The 25033-nt window shown below is 33.6% G+C and overlaps 1 protein-coding gene and 1 pseudogene across 1 annotated transcript; one reads left to right on the top strand and one right to left on the bottom strand.

The window, feature by feature from the left end:
• Positions 1 to 774: 774 nt before the first annotated feature.
• On the top strand, positions 775 to 25031 carry LOC134241521 (E3 ubiquitin-protein ligase synoviolin-like; annotated as a pseudogene).
• On the bottom strand, positions 14422 to 17657 carry LOC134241520 (E3 ubiquitin/ISG15 ligase TRIM25-like). Its single transcript, XM_062723560.1, has 2 exons — positions 17561 to 17657; positions 14422 to 16361 (listed from the first exon to the last, which is right to left on the bottom strand). Exon 2 carries the CDS (start codon positions 16344 to 16346, stop codon positions 14652 to 14654), a length of 1695 nt encoding a protein of 564 aa, XP_062579544.1. The 5' UTR covers positions 16347 to 16361; positions 17561 to 17657; the 3' UTR covers positions 14422 to 14651.
• Positions 25032 to 25033: the final 2 nt, after the last annotated feature.

The raw sequence follows: 25033 nt of genomic DNA, 5'->3' as shown, positions 1-25033 counted from the left end.
TAAGCAGCCCGAATTCTACCATGCATTAAGTTTATCAATGTCTTAATCTGAGCGAAGTAAATATTCTTGTCCTTTTTTAAATGCCTGTTTTTCAGATACTGAGGTCGAATTTTCTCTAACTTGACGTAGTGTAGTAATCCCTGGACTTCCGGTAAAGGAACTGTCATTCATGCTTTTGAAACACATGAGCCCGAAAAGTCGTTATGTAGTGTATATTTGCATCTGTAGCTCTCCCTTTTCTTTATTTTGAAAATTTCCAACATTAGCAAAGAAAATGCGTGCTTTCAGTTACTTTGAGGAAATACAGGCATCACATCCGGAAGTGAAAAAAGGATATCTTTTCCGGACTTCTAGTACAAGACTTATAATTAACAGGTACAAAACCTTGAAAACCTAAAATATTGTCAATAATTTTATTAAAAATGCCAATTTCTGATTTCTGTTCAGGGGGCTAAAAATCAACTTCCGGTAATGGAATGAAAATCATTCAACCGTAAAATAACTGATTTAGCAAAGTAAAAGATGTCCCAACTTTTTTGGTACATAGTTATATCCCGTATATAATTTTCACCCCTAAAATTAGGGTGTTGCGTTTCTATTGACGGTGAGTATATTTTAGGACTTAAGTCTTCTTTCTGAATAAACTCCATCCAAATAATCTATTATATTAAATACTAAAAAATAAAAGGTCAAGTAAATGTGTCTTTCATTCCAGTTGAAATATTTGTCCTCCCATTATAGAAGAACTAGTGAGGTATCGGTTCCACCATATAACATGTTTTTATTCTTTCAGCATTTAATTGAGAGATCATGGTATGCTGTGACGGAGACCTGCTTAGCGTTTACAGTATTTCGGGATGACTTCAGTCCTAAATTCGTAGCTCTCTTCACGCTTCTGTTGTTTCTGAAGTGTTTTCACTGGTTGGCTGAGGATAGAATTGATTACGTAAGTAGAAAATAATTATAAAAATTAAAAATATGATTATTTTATTTATCTAATTTGGAGGATTGACACTTGTTCCAAGGTTATATAGGTTCAAAGTGACCTCTCAGTTGACCTCTAATTAAAATCATTAATGATGGTTATGACTTCTAGGAGTAGAATGACACTGTTAAGTATAAAGTAGAGCTTAATTTGAAGAATTAAATAAGGTTTATTTTCAAATAAAGCGATTTATGTTCAAAATTTCATGTATGTATTTTTATGGATGTCAATGTGTTTATCTTTTTGTAATTTTACAAAACCTTTAATTTGTAAACCCGGTTCTTCCAGTGACCCAGTTTTACCGCGTCCATAAATTTTGTCAAGGCCTTAGCTGTTTTCAGCCAATCAGATTGCCGCACAAGGCTTCCTATTTATATACTTCTTGTTTACTCGGAGTGCTGCCGCGTAATTTTTGTGAACAAAAGAGCAAGTGTTTAATTTGTATTAATCAAGTGATCGTTCTGTGCGGCGGCAGTTAAATTTTGTAAGATCCATTGTTTTGATCTGTCCATCTGTGCAACTTGCCGTACTAGCAGACTTATTGACTTCTAAAACGATCGTTTTCTCTCAATCCGAATTTCCTCAATTCCTTCGTTTATGACATCTCAGAGACTTTATCAGCTTCACACAAGGAAAGGAGAAGGGAGCAGGTTTTAATCAGACTGTCAGCCTCAACCTCGATTGCTTCGATTTCCGCCTTGGCATTGAACAGTGTCAAGTGTCTTGTTTGGCCAGGGGCTGAGAGGTGCCTCACTATTACTATTTACATGTAGCAGAATATGCTCCCTAAGACAATTCACATACTCTCTGGTAAGATCGGATCTACTATTCATACACATTGGTGGAAATGACCTGGTCTGCAGCACTCCAAACATTTCGCAGTTGGTTAAAGCTATTATTTATTGCATATGCGCAGCATTTAACGCATGGTTAAACAAATCAAAATTCGCCAAATTCTCAGACGGGGCCCTAGATGCTCGACTGCTTACTTCAACACTAATGTTTGGATGCGTACAAGGAACTTGCTTCAGCCTGTGATCGCCTTTCATCTCTTTCTGGAAACACCGTGGATTTTGGGCCTCAGTGGACCTTTGGCAGTGGATGGTTTCATATTTGATCAGATATCCATGAAAATGCACCAGGAAGTATCTTTAAAGCATTAAATCTGCCATTTCTGCATGTTTCTAAAAATATTTAGATGGGGAATTTTTCTTGTTTATATTGCACTCTTATTTGACCCCTTAACCTCACATTTTAAAGTGTTATTAATGTGTTAAAAATAAATAAATAAATAGATATTAAAATCAATAAATAATATGATATATTTTTTATATACAGCTTACATCCACCTCTTACTCGTGTAATTGATATAAAACACTATACAGCATGTAACGACCCTAGCTAAAAATTTGTTGTTTTGTTGTTGGGAAATTGTACACAAATTCTATGTCATTGAAGAGAGCTTACATAAAACTTTTATTTCTTAAAGATATCTTAATTAGGTAAAGTCATGGCAGTTTAAAGTTGCAAAATTTTAGTCTTTTTCTGGAATTTCTTGCTACATGAAGGATAGGGGTCAAGGCGTTTGCCATTGGGCCCAATCGCATATCAGAGAGTAGTCATTTCCATCTTATTAATTTTTAACAAAAAAAAAAAAAAAAAAAAAAACCTTGGTACTATGTCAGGAAAGTTCTGCTCTTTCTGATTCTGCTTATCTTTAATTATCTCTCTCTGAGACTCATGGCATTCATGCAGGGAAAAGACATTATTGTTTAAAATTTTCATAGTTTTATTAGGAAAACACAGATATGGTGACATCCATGTAACTTGAGAGTTTGACAAGTCAGCTGATTATTAGTCTCAATACAACAGCAGTTTTATGGACTTTTTGATCTTGAATACTGTATGTTATCTTCATAGGTTTCATGGAAACATATGAAATTACAATTTATTTTAAATAAATAAAGGGAAAAAAATTCTTCTAAAAATATTAATAAAATCTTTAAAATACTGCTATGGAGTCTTTATAAAAAAAAAAAAAAAATTAAATAAATAAATAAGTAAATAATGATACTAACCTAGGACTGTATCCCTAATCCCAAGGGAAGTGTGTAAATAATTTAAATAATTTCTCTCAAATTGTATGAAATCTGTGTTACAAAATAATTCTCATACTGAGCATTTGTTAATTTCTATAAAACCTGTCTCTAAATTAAAAATAATTATCCTTTTAAATATAGGCTTAGATCATACAATCAAATTTGACTAGGATTTTCATTTAAAAATTTAGAAAAAAGAGATTCCTTGTTTATATGCATGCTTTGTATTTTAGAGGCATTCAAATAGTTTACATTATATATTTCGCATTTTTGTTTATTTGATATTAAAATAACCGAAACATAAATTTATGATATTTTTTAACATCTGAGGAATATACTCATTAGGGAAATCACTCGCTCAACGTAATGAATACGCTTATTTTTAAAAATCTCTCTAATATATGTTTTAAGTATTCAATGATGGTGCCAAATATGCAGAATTTTTAGGTAAATCATGTATTTGAAAGCCTTAGTATTTACGAAATGTTAAATTACATGATCGCGTCTGGTGAGGCCTGAAAATTTATCAATGAATATTACGATCTGATTGTTTGGAAAATTTCATTCATTTTTATTTTTTTAAACCTGTTGCATTTTAGATCTCGTGAATCTTCAATACATTTGTATGAATAATTAAACTTAAGAGTATGCACAAAGATGAACAGTTAAGTTTAGTTTATCCGCTTTCCAAAAATGTAAGTTTTTGTTTCCCACAATGATATAATTTTTGTTGTTGTTGTTTTTGTTTTAAGATGTTAAAATGAATTTTGTTTCGATTCTTTATTGCACACGGTGATCATCTCAGGTCGCTACTATGTGTGTTATGAATTCATTTTAATACAATTTTTGTTGAGTTTGTGCTCAATTCATGCATGTTTGTGCTTGCTTTGCCATTTCATCTTTGCGAGTTTGTGCTCGCATAAGTATGGCAGAATCTATCTTTGAGTTTGTGCTCAATTCATGCAAGTTTGTGCTTGCTTTGCCATGATATTCATAGCAAGTTTGTGCTCGCATTAATATGGCAGAATCTATTTTGAGTTTGTGCTCAATTCTTGCAAGTTTGTGCTTGCTTTGCCATGATATTCATAGCGAGTTTGCTGCTCGCATTAATATGGCAGAATCTATTTTGAGTTTGTGCTCAATTCATGCAAGTTTGTGCTTGCTTTGCCACTACATCTTTGCGAGTTTGTGCTCGCATTGATATGGCAGATTCCATTATTGAGTTTGTGCTCAATTCATGTAAGTATGTGCATGCCTTTCTATTACATCTTTGCGAGTTTGTGCTTGTATTGGTGTGGCAGAATTTATTGTTATGTTTGTGCTCAATTCATGTAAGTATGTGCTTGCTTTTTCATTACATCTTTGGGAATTTGTGTTTGTGTTGGTATGGCAGATTTTATTATTGAGTTTGTGCTCAATTCATGTAAGTTTGTGCTTGCTTTGTCATTACATCTTTGTGAGTTTGTGCTCGCATTAGTAAGTTATTTGATAGCTACATTCTGCTCATATTGGGAGTATGTGCTTACTCTTTGCTTTTAAAGAAAATGGTTGCTTACCACTACACACTGCGAGTCTGTGCTCGCATTGTAGTACTTGCATGTTTTTGTAACTTTTTATATTGTGTGGTAAATCTATTTGTATGAGTATGTGCTCTCTATTATGTTTACAGTTGGAGATCCCTTCTTTACAACTACATAGCTATTTATTTCAGTATCTGCAGTGGTACACTAATTTTAAATTGAGCTTTATTATTGATTTCAACTACCACAATATTCAGTTATCAATTGTAGTGTGAATATTTAAAACTTTTTATTATATATATACATATATATGTAAAATACAAAGAAAATCTTTTCTCTAATGGATACAACAATTAGGCTATTTTCTTTTGTTAATTTTTTTTTTCTATTCATTTGTCTACGCTTTGGCTGTGTTCCTCTCTTTTCAGACAATGCTGCCTAACTGGAGAAAGTCACCAGCACAGGCAAGTCCAGATATCTGCCAACATCCATAATTCCAACAGCGATTCAGCCTCTCAAATGCAAGCAACCATTGAGGCCTATCAGCAGCTAATCCTGCAGACAACTTAAATATTCCGTCAGTCCTGAACACTTTATTTGGGGATGACAAAGGATTTTGAAAATTGCATCAGTCTGCTCCCTTGTTGGCAACAACCCCTACCCGAAATTGTGTAATTCTTTATGGTGCCAGCAAGACTACACAATGCCAGTTTACAGACTCTCAAAGCTGCTGCTGACTCACCATCCCAAATTTTACAATTATTGTCTAGCCAGACTTTAAATGACTTCACATTAGCAGCTTCATTTGTCTGCCTGTTATCATTTCTGTTGCGTATATTTTAAACAGGGTCAGAATTTGTCTGCCTGTTTGTCAGTATTGGATATTTCAACCAGGGTCAGAATTTGTCTGCCCGTTACCAATTCTTTATTGTATATACTCTAACAGGGTCAGAATTTGTCTGCCTGTTACAATTTATGTATTTTATAATTTTTAACAGGGTCAGAATTTGTCTGCCTGTTATCTTTCTGTATTGTATATACTCTAACAGGGTCAGAATTTGTCTGCATGTTACAATTTTTGTATTTTATATTTTTTAACAGGGTCAGAATTTGTCTGCCTGTTATCATTTCTGTATTTTATATTTTTTTAACAGGGTCAGAATTTGTCTGCCTGTTATCATTTCTGTATTGTATATACTCTAACAGGGTCAGAATCTGTCTGCCTGTTACCATTTTCATATTAGAACTTTCCTGCATGTGGTAGAATAGTGGGAAAACATTGTATGATAGAAGTATTTTATTGGAAATACCTGTTTATGGTAGGCATGGCCAAAGGAAGGCCAATGACAAAGCAGTATTTTGTGAGGTGTTGGAGCATTCTCAGCCAGTGCTCCGCAGAACACGCTTGTGTTTTGTTTATATCTATATTTGAATGAATATGTTTACATATATAATATACAATATTGTAATTTATGGTTTTGTTTTATTGTACATGTACATCTATGTGTTATTCATACCAAGCACTGCACTGAATGCACGTCCGGCATTCTCCCTTGAGACATTATTTACATAGCGACGGACACAGGTTTTCCATAGTTACTCGTCTATGGTTTTTTCCTGGGCGGTTTTTAATGTCTTTGATAGGGATATATTGCATAGCATATAACATATATAGTTAACAAAAAATTACATCACTTCATTGATCACATACACATTAATGTATGCCTGTTGGTTACATAATTTGTGTTTAAAGTAATGCCAGCTGATCCCACTAAGCTAGCCTGGTTTACAGCAGAAGTGATGTATTATTTGAGGAGTGTTGTATTATTTTATGTGTAGTCTGTCAAATAATGTGGGAAGGTTACACTGTATATTTCTAAATTGGGTCAGAATTGGGTGCCTATGTCTCAAAACTTTAATGTATTTGCAATGCATTAAGATTTGACATTCAGGTTTACCTTTGTACATATTTTTCAGCTTAAATCTTAGTAGGCATAGAAGTTGTAAGCCTGTTTCCATCTAATTGTATAGATTCCCTTGATTTTCAGCAGGTTCATTCCTTGGCCTCTGAATTATGTAAATGTATCAAGGTTAGTTTTAAATGATTCACAATTTGTATGCCGTTATCTTACAGAATTGTTTACTTAATTTTATATACATTAGGGCGAGTTTCACCATCATTTGTAATTTAGTTGCTGATTTCCATCACTTGTTACTTTCTATTCAGAATTTTGTGTTGGCCTTTTTATGTAAGGCCATGATATATGAGTAATACCAATAGTGTTTACAAGCAAGAAGACTCTTATATGATAGGTGCATTGAAATCCTTCATTTCCTGTGTACAGATCGAATTTTGCCCACGAGCGTTTGAGTAAATAATCTGTTTGTATGTGCATGATGTTCATTAGCTTTAAATTCCAACCTTTTTTTTACCAATTTAACATTTTATATCATACGTGAGGTTTTACCAAGGCAACATCTTGAGTGGTGCTTCAACCCGTTGGGTTGATGGCGCTTTTTATGCACCACTTTTGTTTCCAATAAAGTTTGTTGTTGTATTTTACCGCATTATCACATATGTATGTTGTAACAATATTGTGGCTGGGAGACCACTGTTTTGTAATCATTAATTGAATTGCATTTCTGGTCAAGCTTTCCATGATTCTGTTATGTCTCCCAGCCAAATTCTTTGGTAATTGTTTTTATAAATGGATTTCATTTGTCGTCATTTAAATAAATGACAAGATTTTTACACTTAACATGTCTTCTGTTGAGAAATTTGGAAACAAACAGAGCTGCTATGTTGCCTTGGTCTGCCAGTAAAGTTTTAACATAAAATAATGTTTATTTTCAAATAAAGCGATTTATGTTCAAAATTTCATGTATGTATTTTTATGGATGTCAATGTGTTTATCTTTTTGTAATTTTACAAAACCTTTAATTTGTAAACCCGGTTCTTCCAGTGACCCAGTTTTACCGCGTCCATAAATTTTGTCAAGGCCTTAGCTGTTTTCAGCCAATCAGATTGCCGCACAAGGCTTCCTATTTATATACTTCTTGTTTACTCGGAGTGCTGCCGCGTAATTTTTGTGAACAAAAGAGCAACCACCACCTCCACTCCATCCACCACATTTGTTTAATTAACCACATAATTTTATTTGTGTGTCCTGCGGCGCTTTTTATGCACCACTTTTGTTTCCAATAAAGTTTGTTGTTGTATTTTCCGCATTATCACATATGTATGTTGTAACAATATTGTGGCTGGGAGACCACTGTTTTGTAATCATTTATTGAATTGCATTAATTCTGGTCAAGCTTTCCATGATTCTGTTATGTCTCCCAGCCAAATTCTTTGGTAATTGTTTTTATATATGGATTTCATTTGTCGTCATTTAAATAAATGACAAGATTTTTACACTTAACATGTCTTCTGTTCTGTATTTTGGAAACAAACAGAGCTGCTATGTTGCCTTGGTCTGCCAGTAAAGTTTTAACATAAAACACATTATGAAACCGAATTTCGGTTACTGTAATAAGTTAATAACAATTTTCATAATGTTAATTTGACTTTTTGTGTACCATTGCAGATGGAGAGAAGTCCTGTAATCTCAATATTATTTCATATCAGGGTATTAAGTAAGTGCTGTTACATCATTAATTTTATATTTCATCCACAAAATGCAAGCATCTTCACTAAGCAGGGTTTTTGATTCACAACTATCCTCACAAACCCTTGGCCTATCTTGCTTTCAAAAATTAAGATTATATATGTCATTTCATGTGATTTGATCTTGAATATCACCTCATAGGAAAAGCATGTCATATTGACATAAATAAAGAGTGATGAGTTTTTAAAAAGAATAACTGACAAGCAGGTATCCAGCAATGATTATTTGTTATTTAGAGAGCAAATCTATATCTGAAATATGGATTCTAGATTAAATTTAAGTTGGATGATATACCGGTAGTTATAACAAGAGTACTTGCTGACTGGACCAAAGATACCAATAAACTTTAGAGAAAAATCCTGACTTTTGATAGCACGAAAGGCCAAGGGTTTCTGATGTGAGTTGTGGGTCATAAACCCATTTGCTAGGGAAGATGACGTGCATGTTAAGTTAAATCATCTAACTTTAAGTTACATTGTTTAAAGCTTTGAAATCAAAGTCTTAAAGGAATGTATTTCTAGACTACATAATGTTTGGACAAAAAAAATTGCAGAACATTCATGAAGCCATGAAGATGACCTATTTTCCTCTCTTTTTATAGTACTGATAGCTTTACTGGGTGTCCTAGATATCTACTTTATAAACCATGCTTACTATAGTACCCTCACCAAAGGGGCTTCAGTGTAGCTGGTGTTTGGGTTTGAGGTAATTAAGTTATTTCATTTCTTCAAAAATAGTACACATGTGTATAGTAAACTCTGCCATATTTCTTTGGTTATTAGTGGACAATGCCCATAGTTTGGTATACATGTGTATGTAATTTCAACTTTCTCAGGTACAATATGATATCTCATAATCTGTAATGAAATATTTCCAACTTAGTTTCTATTTTCTATTTCTATTAAAAATTCCCTACTGAAAGAGTAGGAACTTGTACAAAGGGTCAGATAAACCATGTGTCGAGAACAGTCTGGATTTTCTGACAAATTATTTTATGGTTACCAGAATAACAAGAGGCCCATGGGCCACATCGCTCACCTGAGCACCAAGGGTAGGACTAGTATAAAATGGCTTTTTATTGTAAAGTTTAAATCCAAAAGTAGTCCCATGACCAATCATGGATTTGCTATTTTTTAGAAAATGATTGAGAAGAAGATTTTTAAAGAATCTTCCTATATATTTCTATGTAAAACTTTGGTCGGCCATTTTGGCCACGCCCTACCCCCGGGGGTCATGATTGGAACAAACTTGAATCTACACTACCTGAGCATGCTTCCATATATATATGATGAATTATGGCTTTGTCATTCTTGAGAAGAAGATTTTTAAAGAATTTTCCTATATATTTCTATGTAAAACTTTGGTCGGCCATTTTGGCCACGCCCTACCCCCGGGGGTCATGATTTGAACAAAATTGAATCTACACTACCTGAACATGCTTCCATATATCTATATGATGAATTATGGCTTTGTCATTATTGAGAAGAAGATTTTTAAAGAATTTTCCTATATATTTCTATGTAAAACTTTGGTCGGCCATTTTGGCCCCGCTCTACCCCCGGGGGTCATGATTTGAACAAAATTGAATCTACACTACCTGAACATGCTTCCATATAAATATGATGAATTATGGCTTTGTCATTCTTGAGAAGAAGATTTTTAAAGAATTTTCCTATATATTTCTATGTAAAACTTTGGTCGGCCATTTCGGCCCCGCTCTACCGCCGGGGGTCATGATTTGAACAAAATTGAATCTACACTACCTGAACATGCTTCCATATAAATATGATGAATTATGGCTTTGTCATTCTTGAGAAGAAGATTTTTAAAGAATTTTCCTATATATTTCTATGTAAAACTTTGGTCGGCCATTTTGGCCCCGCCCTACCCCCGGGGGTCATGATTTGAACAAACATGAATCTACACTACCTGAGCATGTTTTCATATAAATATGATGAATTATGGCTTTGTCATTCTTGAGAAGAAAATTTTTAAAGAATTTTCCTATATATTTCTATGTAAAACTTTGGTCGGCCATTTTGGCCCCGCCCTACCCCGGGGGGTCATGATTTGAACAAATTTGAATCTACACTACCTGAAGATGTTTCCCCATAAGTTTCATCTTTCCTGGCACAGTGGTTCTGGAGAAGAAGATTTTTAAAATATACCACTAAATTTTCATTAATTCCCAATTATCTCCCCTTGAATGAGGCGTGGCCCTTCATTTGAATAAACTTGAATCCCTTCACCCAAGGATGCTTTGTGGCAAGTTTGCTTGAAATTGGCCCAGCGGTTCTTGAGAAGAAGTCGAAAATGTGAAAAATTTACAGACAGACAGACGGACAGACGGACGCCGGACAAAATGTGATCAGAAAAGCTCACTTGAGCCTTCGGCTCAGGTGAGCTAAAAGATGAAATGCTTTATTCTTTCTTCTTTTCAGTACGCCATTTTAATGACCATAGTGGCTATGACATTCATGAAGTACATCCTCCACACTATAGACTTACAGAACGAGAACCCATGGGAAAACAAGGCTGTATATCTACTGTACACAGAGCTATTCCTAGGTAATAACTGTACTTAATGTGCTTAGTGTATGTGGTAGGCAAATACCCGGTACCTTCTGTACACTTGTATGTAGATAAATACATAAATACTTATTGTTCACACTTGTATGTAGATAAATACATAAATACTTATTGTTCACAACATCTAGGAAATATTTCTTTGCGCAAATGCATGTGTCATTTGAACAAATTAGAAACTAATGAGATTTTGAAGCATGCCTGTGTGATTTGTACGGTAGTTCATTAGATTATAATGCCATAACAGGTGCAGTGAAGGTTGTGTTATACATGGCCTTCATGGTCATCATGATCAAAGTTCACACATTCCCACTGTTTGCCATCAGACCTATGTATCTCTCCATGAGGTAAAGGATAAAATGCTTTTCAACTACATTTAATTCTGACATTGATGTCCTTATATCAATACAATTTTCTTTTGAGTTCATGGCTTTACATTTTATTTCAGGGGATTCAAGAAAGCCTTACATGATGTCATCATGTCCAGAAGAGCTATCAGAAACATGAACACCTAGTAAGGGGTTTAATCTATTATGTTTGTGGTCTAAGTTATGACAGTATTTTGTGAATCTTTAGTTAAAGATTGAGGTGATGTCTTTTGAACATGAACACACATAGTGTATGTGTGGGCCAAACTTGCATCAAACCGGTTTATTTTGATGGCATTATAGCTTATGAAATCAAATTACCTCAAGATGAACCACTTTGCTTTATTTATAGTTATCCTGATGCCACAGAGGAAGAGCTTCAAGTGGACGATGTCTGTATCATCTGTCGGGAAACCATGACAACAGCTGCTAAGAAGTTACCATGTAACCACATCTTCCACACCAGTTGTCTGCGGTCGTGGTTCCAGAGACAACAGACCTGTCCCACGTGTAGGCGGGATGTACTAAGGACGACGCCCATCCCAACACAGGCCACGCCCCCTCCTCAGCCCGCCCAACCACAGCCCTCTCAAAACAGTATGTGACATGTGTAAAATATTATATTCCGTAGATTATTAAATTTTTGTGAGATAATCAAAAGGTATTTTTTAGCTAGACTGAACATATATCCATTGTTTTACGTAATTTTGATTAAATAACATATGCAAGAGATAAAATTTCTGTCAGCAGACAGTTGAATTAAATGAAATTTAAGTTTCTGCAAATAAAAAATGATTTACAGTAGTAAATTTAAGGTTCATTGACTCTCAGACATGAGAGATAACTCTTGCTGATATGAGTCAAATGACTATTTATTTTTAAAAGAAATTGTCAAATACCGGTAGAAATGTCATGATTTTTATGCGCCCGAATTTTTTCGGGGCGCATATTGTTTTTGTCCTGTCTGTTTGTCTGTTTATCTGTTTGTCTGTTTGTCTGTCTGTCTGTTGTCAACTTTAACCTTCGCAAAAACTTTTAAACCGTAAGAGATAGAGACTTCATATTTAGTATGCTTACTCCTCTAATAAAGTCCTTTCAAATGACATCAAGTTCAATGACCTTGTGACCTTTACTGTGACCTATATGCTAAAAATAGCTTTTTCCACTGTTTGTCATAACTTTTTAACAATAGGAGATAGGGACTTCATATTTGGTATGCATACTCCACTAATAAAGTCCTTTCAAAGGACGACAAGGTCAATGATCTTGTGACCTTGACTGTGACCTATATGCTAAAAATAGCTTTTTACACTTTTTGCCATTACTTTTGAACCATAGGAGACAGGGACTTCATATTTGGGATGCATACTCCACCGATTAAGTGCTTTCAAATGAAACTATGGTCAATGACCTTGTGACCTTGACTGTGACCAATATGCTAAAAATAGATTTTTTGAACTTTGTTGCCGCCGGGCGCATAGTGTTTCACAAACACATCTTGTTTCCAATTTTGTTTTGCATTAAATCTCAACTTTCTCAAATTTCCAGTGTTTGGGGGTCTGGCTTGATGCCGGGTATTCCTCCTCAGATGTGGCAACAGCCCCCTGTTCCTCCCCAGCAGCCCAACCCAGCACCACCAGGTTAGAACTGTATACTTATCAAACAAAGAAAGCACTGTAACATTTGGTTTTAAGTCTAATATTCTTCCAATATTATGAAAAGTTTTTAAAGATTTTTTTCATTTACTAATATGTACAGTTCAGTTTTAAGACCAGATCTTAAGGGAAGTTGAAATACAAAACACAAGTAACACAAGAAAAACTTTATTTCTGTAGGTGGTACCCAGTAAGTTCAATCATATTTCACTTTCTTTAGGTGGTACCCAGGCACCACAGGCCACCACCTCTACCGCCACGGTTTCCTCCACATTCACTCAGCCATCAGTGTCCACATCTTCAGGCTTGTCAGCAGGAATGGGTGGTCTTCCTACAGGAATGCCACCACCAATGATGCCGATGTTTCCACCTCTTATGATGCCTTTTGGTGAGTATTTATCAAGTTTTAGCAAAATTGACCAGGCAACTGTTTTGTTTGCGGCTTTTAAATAGTTACAGGCATACCTTGTCCTGAAAAAATCTTTCTAAGCAAATATGGCCAGCAACTGTTTTTGTTCTTGCTTTTTAACTTTTTTTTATACAGAAATGCCTGGCCCTTTCTCTAGTCGTGTGACCAGGCATCTGTATACAGTACCGACTGGACATAACCTAACAGAAAGTGAACCCGGAGCGCACCACGGGTTTGCTCTGTGGGTCCGCTTCGGGTTTGCTCAGGGTCCGCTAGGGCCCACCCCGAAGCTCACCCAAAGCGCACCCTTAGCGGACCCTGAGCTAACCTGAAGCAGACCCAGAGAGCAAACCCCAAATTCAGTAGTGGTCCCAGAAAGTGAATGCGCGTTCTGTATTTCTTTACAAAGCTGTCAATCAGGATTAGTGATTAACCAAATAGCGCTGCAACCAATCAAAATGGCATATTGATCTGTCGATTTGGATAAAAGATCGAATGTGTTATTCGATATAAATCCAAACATTGTATATACAAGCAAAGCGTTTGAATGTACAGTGTAAATCTACATGTATTATGAGAAATAAATTATTATTTTAGATTTATTTATTTTTATTCTCTGGGTTGTATGTTATATTTATATATTTATTTTCTTTATTTTTTTTTTTCATTAAAGCAATTAATAAATTATATATTTTAATTTTCCAGGTAGAATGTTTCATGAATATTTTTTTTATACCAGTATTTAAAGTCCATTGGAAAATATGAATTGGGTAAATATATCAGTCAACGCAACGCGAAAATTTCCCTATATACAGTATTAATTGGTATTACAATTTTTACTGAAAAAAAGGAGAGAAGAAAAATAACTGATCTCAAGATACAGTAACTGTATAAGAATGTGTAAGTGCCCATTATTTATTAATTATTTTATTTTCATTATCTCAATTTATGTGTTCCTTTAAATTATTCAAAATTCACTTCAAAAATTATTAATCTTCTTTATTGGGCATGAAAAAATTATATGTACATGTTCATCTTCCTGTATATTATTTGAAAGGAAAATAGCTGCAGCAGACTTTTAGAAAATAATTCAAGTACAGGATTTAGAGGATGACTCATAGAAATTGAACAAAAAATCATCACGCTTTATTATTAAAATCTAGTCTAATGATGCGAGTTTACAGTTATAATCTCTTATTTTTGGTCTTGATTTGTAGTAATGTTTACTGTTCTTATAAAAGAATGAAGATTTTATTGCATGTTTCCATCATAGTGCAGAATACTTTCCCCATATCTATTAGTGATAATGCATACCTCTAATATTTATTATCATTGTTTAGAATGCAATACAGTGATGCATATCACTGCAGATATTTGATTCTCTTCACTTGTGCATTTACACTTTGAGCAACAAACAGATTGTCATTTGTATCTGTACACAGTCCCCAGGGATACCTCAGTCCACATTTTATGTAATGTAGGAACTGTCCATCCTGGTCTATGATGTGGACACAGTCATTGTTATTATCAGATGTAAGGATGTGACACTGACTGTCTGTGGTGATTCCTTTTGGACTGAATGGTTCATTCTTTGCAGCAGGAATATGTCCAGTGTACTCGAATCTCAGTTTCCCGGCCTGATTTAACACCACTACTGCTCCAGCTCTATCATCAGACACACAGATATCCAGGTTCCTGTTCTCTGTTATGTATCTTGGATAAAGAGAACTAGATAAATAGAGAGATCTACCTTTATTATCAAACTGAATGGTTTGTTTCTCTATGGAGCCAGAGTAACAGACAACTTTTGTTTGTTTGTCATCATCACTGTCCATGATAACCAGGAGGTCACCAGAGGAGGTACTACAGACACCTTCAGGTTTCCAGTTCTGTAGTCTGGTCACCTCCTCTATCTTCTCATTCTTCACAATATTCACAGTTCTATCATCATAATCAGTATAAACTAGATCTCCACTTTTTGTCACTGCTATGTCAGATGGTGTCTTCTTTGACTTGGTTTTGATTGACTTGATGTCTCCCTGATTGATGCTGTAGAGTATCATGGTGCTGTTAAGTCCACTTGTCCAGATTTCTTCATCACTCAGACAGGCAACATTGCGAGAGTTTTTACACCCAGTGTCTATGGTGGTGACAGTCTCTGGTTCATCAAGCAGCTGTTTGACCGGAGGAGAGGATCCAGCTTCTGGTGATTTCTGTGTTGTCTTCATGCTGTAGCCATGTTCATCTGATGATAAGGAACTTGATGATAACGCTCCAAATAATTTACTTAATTCTTCCAGATCTCCTTGGATTTTTCCTGGAATGAATTTGGGTAAAGATGGCATTATTTTGTTTGGAAGATTTCTGTACATGTGTACATTGGACGTGACACTAAATAGTTTTGACAAGTCATTTGTGTCTGTTGTAGTTTCCACTGAATTTATTTCTTCCTTGATGTCAGACATTGTCTTGTTTATTTCATCCAGATGTTTTTGTAGAGTTTGTAACTGTGTGTTTTTCATCTCATCAACTTCAGCTTTAAGTTTCTGGACAAGTTTGTCAATTTCTCTGTGCCAGTCCTCTCCATGTTTTGTTATGGCTGATGAAAGATCTTTATGTTCCTTTTTTAACTGACTCATTCTGTTTTGTACATCAGAGGCAATGTCCTGGTAGGTGGGATAAATTGTCTCATTTGATTCATTTCTTTCCTCTATAATCTTGTTCTTTTTTTCGTCCAGAACTTGTAAGACTTTTGATAATTCATGACCAAAATGTCTATTAAGAGCAACACAGCTGATGCAGACAGGAATATCACATTGTTTACAGAACATTTCACATTCTTCTTTATTATGAGTTTTACATATAGGGTAGAGGGGAGTGGATTTCCTTTCCTGAAATTTGACAACTTTGTGATCTTTGGTTTCACCTGTTGAAATGTGTTCTCCCACGCAGGCCTTACACAGGTTGACAAGACATGTATCACAGTGCATCTGTACCACAGCGGTCTCACACAGGTCACATCGAATCACGTCCTGGGCACTGGTACGGGGGTCCATGATTAGATTAAGTGACTAAAGCATAAAAAATCAACATCAATGATTATATATTTATTGAATGGGTTTAAAGGAAACAAAAATTATGTTTAACCAGATAACCATACTGAATTTAAAAGTATGCCAGATACTATTATACAGCACGATTTGCATCTACATGTATGCACATTTCAATAGTAAAGTCATTCAGCTAAATTTATACAAGTTTCAATTTATATTATAGGATTAAACGTTCTTTTTGAAAAATTTATCGATGTGTAAACTCTTGACATTTTACTCACAAACTAAATAAAAGTGCGAAGCACTTTTATGTTAAGTTTGTGAGTAAAATGTCAAGAGTTTACACATCGATAAATTTTTCAAAAAGAACGTTTAATTCTTATAATTCCAATATCGAATTTTTAAAAATATTTAAATTATTTCTCTTTCAGGCCTCCATACAATCCGTTATTTCTGGACGGCGTAGGAATACATTTTACCGTAAAGGAACGTAATCGAGATGAATTTCGATAGAGTTCAACTTAAATTGTCAAAACAATCGTTAAATAAACTTATAACAACTAATCGAATGTTGTTTAAGTCAACAAATATCGTAATTACGAGTTTACTTCAGAATAGTTCGTCTTTGACCATGGCCATGTTGACATAAACAACAACTCTCATAGTAGACCGACGACGCCTTCAATTTGCACTTGTTTATTCAAATATTGAGGAACAATATAGAAAGTAAATATGAATTTGATGCTAATAGGGCAAGAGTTTGAGGTACGTTTCTTTTCCCTGTCAAAACGATACAGACTGAGCTTATTTTCTACGTATGAACGTTGAGACAGCGATTTTTAAAATTCACACTCGTGATCGGACAGTGACATAAACATTTTCACGGCGTCCATCAGTTGGGCAGTCTAGTATCTTGCCAGTTTTGTTTAAGCCCTAATTAGTTAAAGTTTCTTGTATTCGTTATTTAGCCAGAACAGACCCAGAAATAACTGCTTTCATTGTTTATACGATAACCTAGTAGTGTCATCAAGAAAGTAGTTCTGATTGATGTGTAAAAATTTTCTGGAACGTGTTCTCGTCCAATCAAAACACAGGAAATCAATAGATAAAATGAAGATTGGAATTATTCATAGTTAAACTTAGCTTACAGTATGTATGTTCCCAGATTATAAAAACAATTTGTAAATTTACAAAATGCTCTCTAATGTTTTTTTTACCTGATTTCAGAAATGGCCGCTGTCCTGTCTGTTGATATTTAGTATGCTCTCTGATCACATGACCCACTTAGTTACCTGTGTTATCTACCTGTCAGGTGTTTTTACTTCCTGCTCTGTAGTGGGGATTTAAATATTTTAAAAGCCACTAAGTTCTGCATAGATTATTTATGCATTCATTCTAAACGTAATATTTCAGTAGTCTGAACCTCACTGCACTGCCAATTCTGTCTTAGATTTCAGGACTTGAAAGTTTTTTTGTTATTGTTGTTGTTAATTGTTTTTATCTTTATTTTTTTTACAACTTTCAATACAAAATGTTGATGAATTGAACATGCAAAAGGAGAGGTTTTAACAAGGCTGTTTTTTTGGCCCATGTTTTTTGTGAAAAATGAAATAAGATTGCCAACAATTTTAAACTTACTTTCATTATTTTCAACATGTCTAATTTTGTGCTATGTATTTATTTTGGGAGAAAAAAGTTAGGATAATATTGGAATAAATGATCAAAGTATGGTACCCTCAACCGCTTTAACATTGAGTATATGGGAAAATGTTGGAGGGTTATGATGTTTAACCTTCTAGTACACCACGTGTTGCATTCTGAACCAAAACCATAATTTGATAATTAATTACTTATATGTACAGAAAGATAATACTGAAATATGGTTGTGGTTCACAATGCAATACACACTTAAATACTAATGACTTTGCAAATTTTGCAATCTGTTGAGTTGTGGTTAATTTTATTTAAACACTTAAAGTGAATCATACACATTTATAACATTGTCCAGTCAATCAAACAGATTACTAGGAATTGGAACCTAGCTCTGGGGTATACTTTTTCACCCTTGTGTTTCTGTCAAGCTGTCTGTGTGTCTGTCTGTAACAAATTTTCTTCACATATTTTCGGCAACTACTCATAGTAGATGATTGGGGCTTTTTTGCAGGTCAAAAGGAGACAATTATTTTTGTATGAATACAACATCAACTTTCTGTTTATCTGTGTGTCTGTATGTACCAATTTCTATCACGGTTTCTCAGCGAATACTCATTGCAGATTCTTGAAATTTTAGTACACTCTTCGTTTAGGTATGCCATGTTATTGTGAGATTGATTCATTAGAGTCAAACAGAGTGGGGTTTTACTATTTAGTACTGGTTTGTCCTTTTATACCTGTATTAAAATCATACGACGAAATCAAACATGAAAGAAAAATTATTGATTATATTATAACATGCCTGTGTGTCTGTTTGTGAGGAAAACCAAAAAATTTGACACTAGAGACAGTAGTTTCAATATATAAAGACCAAGGTCAGACTTATTGTTTCACAGTAAACAATATTAAATATTTAATGCAAATCAAGGTCAAAGTTTCTTGATTTGGGTATGTTGTCGTTTCACAGATTAAATATACATTTTTTTCTGTTTAGTAACCAGCTCCTTTCAACTTAATTATTAATTTAACTTAATGTGAATATTAATTTTACAAGATGTTGATGGTGCAGTTTGTGCCTTGGTCTGTCCTAAATCTATTGCCCATATAACAAGTGGTCTTATCATTATACCCGCCACAAACAAAGTTTGGGGGTATGTATAGGAATCACCTCGTCCATCTGTCTGTGCAAACATGTCCTGTTCATATCTTTTTTTACGGAAGAACATTTGAATTAATACTTTACACCTTGATCAAAGGTGATTTGTGCAAGTTCAAAGGGGCACATGTACATGCGATTACAAAATCATTTTGAAAAAAAATTAAGATAAGACATGGAATCAAAGTATATATCTTTAGAATTTAAATGAATGTATATAAAATGAATTTTGATAAAAGACCTAGAAAAATTCCCTACTTTAGAGGAATGTACTGAAGCTGTTAACGATATGAAACACGATAAATCACCAGGTCTTGATGGATTACCTAATGAATTCTATAAATGTTTCTGGGCGCAAATCGGCCCCTTTTTCTATGATGCTCTAAAAGAAATATATGATCGGGAGATAATGTCATACACACAACGACAATCAATAATATCACTAGTTTTTAAAAAGGGAGATAAAAAACTTTTAAAAAATTACCGTCCAATAAGTTTGACAAACACTGATTATAAAATCATAGCGTTTGTATTTGCAAGACGATTACAAAAAGTTTTATTTGAATTAATAAATAAAAACCAAACTGCATATATAAAAGGACGATACATTGGTGAAAACGCTAGACTGATATTAGACATTTTTGAATATTGTGAATCTAAGAACCAAGGAGGAATTTTATTATTTTTAGATTTCGAAAAAGCTTTCGATTCTGTTGAATGGAACTTTCTTTTTAAAGTATTAAAGAAATTCAATATGGGTAATAACTTTATTAAATGGACAACCATTCTCTATACAAACCCGGTTTTTAAAATGAAAAACAATGGATGGATTTCAAAGACGTGTTCAATGACAAGAGGAATTAGGCAAGGATGTCCCCTATCTGCAATTCTTTTCCTCTTTGTTGCCGAAATATTAGCAATAAAAATACAAAATAACCATAACATTAAAGGTATCTCAATAAATTATAGAGAGGTTAAAAATATACAGCATGCAGATGACTTAACAGTAGCATTAAATGACGAATTATCCATGAAGAATACATTAGATGTTGTGAACGCATTTTGCAAATGCGCTGGATCTAAAATTAATATAACTAAAACAGAATGCATTTTGCTTGGGAATATGAAAAATGCGTTTGATATGCATTGTGGAATTAAAGTTACAAACAAAGAAGTTAAATGTTTAGGTATCTACTTAGGTCATGATAAAGAGGAATGTTACAATAAAAACTGGATGAGAATATATCATGATATGGAAAAACTCTTTGAATCCTGGAAACGTAGAAAACTAACTCTTTTTGGCAAAGCGTGTATTATTCGGACACTGGCTATTTCAAAATTGATATATGCATCGTCAATTTTATGTCTTCCCGATGAGAACTATATTAAGAAAATTCAAAGATTAATTTTTAATTTCATTTGGGAAAAAACGGAGAGAATTAAACGGAACACACTGATTGGTGACATATCACGAGGCGGACTTTCTATTGTCGATGTTGAATGTAAACTAAAATCATTGAAAGCAGCGTGGATTCCACGATTACTAAATTCAAAAGGTTTACTGTTCGATATTTTAAATGATTTTTGTAAAAAACTTAATGTTGATATCTATTATCTTTTAAAGCTTTCATCAATAGGTGTAGATAGCTTAAAAAATATACATGTTCCTTTATTTTACAAAGAAGTTCTAAGTTGTTTTAATGAATGTAAAACTGAATTAAACTTTGATAAAAGATCTTCTGATGATATTTTGCAACAGCCAATCTGGAATAATCGCAATTTGGTCTATAAAGGAAAAGCTATTTTCTTTGACAATTGGATTAAATCTGGAATTTTATATATATATGAATTGTTTGATGACAAGGGTTGCATCAGACCACTTGAACATTTTTCCAATATAACTGACAAATCTAATTGGCTATGTGAGTACAGAATTCTTCTGTCAGCTACTAAGAATATTCGAAGAACACACAATTTTTCAAATGCAAGCAACATAAATAAACAAAATGTAATTAACTTCAACTTCCCTTTAGGGAACTTCAACATATCAGGAAAATCAAGTAATTTTTTCTACAAAAATCTTATTGAAAAAAAGTTTTGTAAACCCAGTTTTCAAGCCATATTATCTAAAGATTTTGGAATATTTGAGGAGTCAAGTTGGAAAAATATTTATGAATGTAAGATTTTAGATATAAGAGATAAACACATAGCAGAATTTAGCTACAAACTATTGAATAATATGTTATGTAACAATGCTTATGTGAGTAAGTGGAAAAAAGATAGTTCTCCTATGTGTATACATTGTAACAAAATAGAGAATGCAAAACATCTGATTTTTGAATGTGATAATGTGTCTAATATATGGAGTACTATAAGCAGTTTTTTATCATTTAAAATTCAGTGGAAACATATTGTTGTTGGGTTTTTCCATGAAAAAAATGATAAAACTAGATCTCTTAATTTACTTATTACGTATGTGGCATATAGAATTTATAAACATAAAATGTTATGTAGATTAGAGTCTTTAAGTGAAACTGAATTTAATTTATACAATCATGTAAAAAAATCAATTTGTTTCTACACTTCTGTATTACGCTTTCTATTTGTTAACACTGAGCTAAGGATTTTTGAAAATCTTTCAAAACTAATGTGAAAATTATATATTCTTGTATAAATACTACTGGGAAGGGACCCGTCTTCCCGTAGTGCTGTCAAAAAGGGGGGAGTAAATGGACTGTGAAACGTATTTGTGGCTCCCTCGGTCGATAGCTACACTGAAATTATATCTATCTTATTTCATAATGTATACTGTATAAATATATTTTTTGAAAATAATTGTACTTTAATTTTTTTCTATATAATTTATAACATCCTGCGTGATGTCATAGGGACAACAATATCATTGTTTAGAAGGAGCTTAGTCAGGGCCCCATCCCTGGCAGTTGCCTTATTTTTTTTCTAGTAATGCTAGTTTATATGTTGTTATAGATTAGGTCTGGGAAAATAAAATTGTTAAAAAAAAAAAAAAAAAAAAAAAAAAAAAAAAGAATTTTGATAAAAGACACATCTCAGATTTTGCATAAATAAAATAAGTACATACCGGTATAAATTATGTTTAATGCCTGTGTTCAGTGAACACTTACAGAATCAGTTCTTTTTTATCGCAAAAAAATATTTTTAGTATTGAATACAATTTATTGACAAGACATTTTTTTACACTGCCTTTGTGTCAATCTAAACGAAATACTATTAAATCGATGTACTTACTTATAATGCGTAGAGGTCTTTTTTCTAGTTTATACTTGTAAGAATATGTATGGGTCGCAAGCACAGTTATATTTTAAATGATTTGTCTCATTATATGATATATCTTAATATTGAAAGCTTTTCTTTATTTATAACTGATTGTTTTTCATACCTTTTTTATGTTATTTTAGGAAGCAAAGATGTCTAATAAGAAAACGTACACAATTTCCATTGAATTGCTATGGCTACAATTACAGAAGTTCTTTTTCCAAAAAAATATTAAATTAGTTAACTTTTTGTGTTACTTCAGCCCTGTTCCATGTTCCCTGATGATATATGGTTAATCTTTCTTTAGTTTTTCACAATGAATAGTCTTTTAAAGTAATAAATCTTCATAATCCTCTAGACGCTTTTAGAGGGACCCTTTAGATATCCCTTGGTCACGTGACTAGTATAGGTTGGTTTTGCAAATAAATTATAAAATATGAGAGAGGAAACATTTCTAGACATAACTAAAGGAATTAATTTGAAATTCATCATGGGCAAAATATTAGCCTTATTGAAACCCTACCTTTTCACCAGATATTTTCAAAATTCTAACACTTCAGTCAAGCAAAGTATTTTATACCCCTTTCTTATGACACTATTTTTTTTTTTGGAAACTGCAAATATAAATAAAAGACACAGATATATCTACACTTTTAGTTATTTTAGAGTTTCACCCTTGTGGACATCAAGCACTTAAACTGTTGATATTATTGTAAGAAGCATTAGACTCTCTACCGAAATTGTGAAAAGTCTATGGGTTTTTTTCAAAACAAATGAGTTGAGGAAAAATCTGTTGATCAAAACTGCAGTGTAACTTGAATGCCTATTTTGACATTTACAAGACCAAGACAAGGAGGCCCTGAAATTATAAAGCTGACATCTTCATACTCTAACATGTTGAAATAATGTAGTTAACAAAAGATTTCTATTTATTAATCAGTATTTACATAGTCTTTTGTCAGAGAAAGAATGGTTACTTGGACAAGCATTGTGGTCTATTGAGCCTTTTTTTAAGACTGCCTTTTATCCTATTTTCAGGCATGCCTCGTCCTCCCAGCAATCTCTCTGAGCTGTCAACTGAGGATCTGAGGAAGATTGAGGGACAAGAGAGAGAGAACGTGGAGGCCAGGATTCAGTAGTTGAGGGATATCCAGGCCTTAATGGATGGAGCCATGGTGATGATCAATCAGTACAACACAGTAGCAGCTCAGTTAAGGTACTCAAATAAAGTAGATATCAGTTCAGTTAAGGTACTCAAATAAACTAGATATCAGTTCAGTTAAGGTACTCAAATTAACTAGATATCAGTTCAGTTAAGGTAACCAAATAAACTAGATATCAGCTCGGTTAAGGTACTCAAATAAACTAGATATCAGCTCAGTTAAGGTAACCAAATAAACTAGATATCAGTTCAGTTAAGGTAACCAAATAAACTAGATAGCAGCTCAGTTAAGGTACTCAAATAAACTAGATATCAGCTCAATTAAGAAACTCAAATAAACTAGATATCAGCTCAGTTAAGGTACTCAAATTAACTAGATATCAGCTCAGTTACAGTACTCAAATAAACTAGATATCAGCTCGGTTAAGGTACTCAAATAAACTAGATATCAGCTCGGTTAAGGTACTCAAATAAACTAGATATCAGCTCGGTCAAAGTACTCAAATAAACTAGATATCAGCTCGGTTAAGCTACTCAAATAAACTGGATATCAGCTCAGTTAAGGCACCCAAATAAACTAGATATCAGCTCAGTTAAGGTACTCAAATTAACTAGATATCAGTTCAGTTAAGGTACCCAAATAAACTAGATATCAGCTCAGTTAAGGTACCCAAATAAACTAGATTTCAGCTCAGTTAAGGTACTCAGATAAACTTAATATCAACTCAGTTAAAGTACTCAAATTAACTAACTATCATGACTAGTTTTATATTACATCATGTTGAAATGATGTAATTTCTTATTACAGCAAATAATTTTATTTCACAATTGGTGATTTAGGCAAAATGAATGAATTCCCCCAATATATTTAAGGATCTACAGTATAATCATGTAGTTTTAAGTTTTTCAATTGTTGTATAAGAACTTTTGTATATTTTCTATTATTACCTTGTGATTTTTTTGTCTTACAGCACTCCAGTTATAAATACAAATGTATCCTCAACAAATAAAAGTCAGGAGGAACAGTCAAAGAGTGAGGATATAAACACTAAAAAAGAAATAAAAACAGAACCCTCTGGGACAGACCTTAGTAAGTGCAATTGTCAGAGCACAAAAAAATATTGAAATCTTTTATTAGAGACATGGTCTAAATTTATTTTGTATGTTAGTGAGAAACAAGAACTCTGTGAGTTAGAATTAATTCTATTTAAGTTTACTTGGCAATGAACTGTTGACCTTTTGATTGACAGGTTATGAGGACCTGGAGGGAGCTACGGGGTACACGCCCCCAAAGGAGGAAGAAATGCCAGAATGGGAGGATCCAGCCAAAGAAGAGTTTACAGACGAGATGCATGAAATCCGGCGGAGGAGATAACAGAAGTTTGAACAGAAGGACACTCCATCATCAGACACTACCAGCTAGCA

Source organism: Saccostrea cucullata, unplaced genomic scaffold (genome assembly GCF_032062105.1).
Source record: "Saccostrea cucullata isolate Sc308-1 unplaced genomic scaffold, CSIRO_AGI_Scuc_v1 ctg7226, whole genome shotgun sequence".
In the NCBI taxonomy this organism is placed as follows: domain Eukaryota; kingdom Metazoa; phylum Mollusca; class Bivalvia; order Ostreida; family Ostreidae; genus Saccostrea; species Saccostrea cuccullata.
Note: the sequence above shows the minus strand (reverse complement) of the source record. Positions and strands in the feature narration are given on the sequence as shown.

Excerpts from the sequence above, each read along its gene's own strand:
- LOC134241520 (XM_062723560.1), bottom strand. The coding sequence starts at position 16,346 with ATGGACCCCCGTACCAGTGCCCAGGACGTGATTCGATGTGACCTGTGT.